This window comes from Sphaeroforma arctica (assembly GCF_001186125.1).
Source record: "Sphaeroforma arctica JP610 unplaced genomic scaffold supercont1.3013, whole genome shotgun sequence".
Classification (NCBI taxonomy): Eukaryota; class Ichthyosporea; order Ichthyophonida; genus Sphaeroforma; species Sphaeroforma arctica.
Window position 1 is genome coordinate 1 of NW_014037545.1, and position 2084 is coordinate 2084.

At 36.4% G+C, this 2084-nt stretch overlaps 1 protein-coding gene across 1 annotated transcript in view; it reads left to right on the forward strand.

Moving 5' to 3' along the window:
• Positions 1 to 909: 909 nt before the first annotated feature.
• The window catches only part of SARC_13205 (hypothetical protein), a gene marked incomplete at its 3' end in the record, with an annotated part of 3301 nt that continues 2126 nt past the window's right edge, over positions 910 to 2084 (forward strand). The window contains exon 1 of the mRNA XM_014292669.1: positions 910 to 1094. Within this exon, the coding sequence (XP_014148144.1) occupies positions 1022 to 1094 (73 nt within the window). The 5' untranslated portion in view covers positions 910 to 1021. The remainder of the gene's footprint in view (positions 1095 to 2084) is intronic.

Sequence of the window (2084 nt, forward strand, 5' to 3'; positions counted from 1 at the left end):
TCCTTTGTAGGTATACGTGGCTATACTTCCTTTGTAGGTATACGTGGCTATACTTCCTTTGTTGGTATACGTGGCTATACTTCCTTTGTAGGTATATGTGGCTACACTTCCTCTGTAGGTATACGTGGCTATTCTTCCTTTGTAGGTATACGTGGTTATACTTCCTTTGTAGGTATACGTGGCTATACTTCCTCTGTAGGTAATGTGGCTACTCTTTCTTTGTAGGTATACGTGGCTATTCTTCCTTTGTAGGTATATGTGGCTACACTTCCTTTGTAGGTATACGTGGCTATACGTTCTTTGTAGGTATACGTGGCTATACTTCCTTTGGAGGTATACGTGGCTATACTTCCTTTGTAGGTATACGTGGCTATACTTCCTTTGTAGGTATATGTGGCTACACTTCCTTTGTAGGTATATGTGGCATAGCACCTAATTAGAGTTGTTTGCCGTGTAAACATGTTTGTTGATGTTAAACGTTGGTAGTTTTTTTTTACGCATGTATGTATGTAGATTTCTATCTTTACACTCAACTTGGATGACATCCACCCCTGCGCAGTACAACATGTGTGTATTCATACATGTGTACAAATACTTGCTGTTCACTTGTATTACTACAATGGTGCTCGTTGTCTCTAAGCAGCGAACCACCAGGTGGTATTCTTTCGTCCTTTTGAAACAATGATGGGATGTCCAGAGGCATCGCATTGACACACAACACCTTTGTGCTCGCTTTCCTGTTGTGGAAAACCTCTAAGTGGACATATGTATATGAACATTTTTGCACATTCAGTTACAGCTACAGTACATACCATTTACATCAATACATCAATACATCAATACATGTACATACACACCATATACATCATTATATCAATACATTTACATACACACCCAATGCCCCCTGCGAACTACTGCAGGAACACCCAGCGACGATGTCGAGACAAACAACGCCATTGTGCTGGGCTACTTGGTGTGTTGGTTCTTGGGTGAGTTGTTGCAGCGTGAACCAGAGAAGCGCATGGTGGCCCATTTCCACGAGTGGCAGGCGGGTGTGGGTCTGGTACTACTGCGAACGCGTCAACTCAGAATAGGTATTAGTTTCTTGTGTATATATATATTTATATATTTATATATTTATATATTTATATATATATAGGTAATAGTTGTTTGTTTATATATGTGTATCTGTGTCTGTGTCTGTGTGTGCCTATATATTCATTCTTTTTACATGGTGTTTGTAATGCATATGTGCGTGTATCTTCATCGTTATATGTGTGTTCTGATGCCTATGTGTATGAATGCATACAAGAGTATGGTGGGTTTTTTCCTCGATAGGCGAGAGAGTGTTGTTCGGGTACTACTACAGCAAATCAACTCAGAATACGTATTAGCTATGCATGTGTGTATCAAGATCTGCATATATCACACAGCATTTATATATGTGTAAGTTTGTGTATATCTAATTCGTGTATGATGAAAGTATATAAGTTGTTTTGTATAGATATATAAGATCGGCTGTTTTGTACAGATACGTAAAATAATATGAATGTATATACCTTCATCTGTGCACTATTTTTTAAAATATATGCGTGCGCGCAAAACACATATATATGTGTGTGTGTTTGTGCATATATATAATCACGTCCGTCTCAGTGAGTGGTCTCTTCGGTTTATTGGCGGTCCATGTCGATTTTACTCTTTCAATCCGTGTTCACCACACTCCTTTCCGTTGGTGTGTCGGTGCAAAGTTCGATCAAAAGCAATATGTTTATATATGCCTATCTTTATCTGTACTTCCGTCTGTTCTATATCGATACGGCAAAATACTAAACATAGCTAGCATATGATGGTCTATATATGTGTGTGTGGTATGTATGTATATGTATATGTATATGGTATGTATGTATGTGTCTATGTTATATGTGCACGTATGTATGTATGTATGTATGTATGTATGTATGCGGAATATATATATATAGATATATATATATATTATATATATATATATATATATATATATTATATATATATATATATATATATATATATATATATATATATATTATTACTTACTACCTACC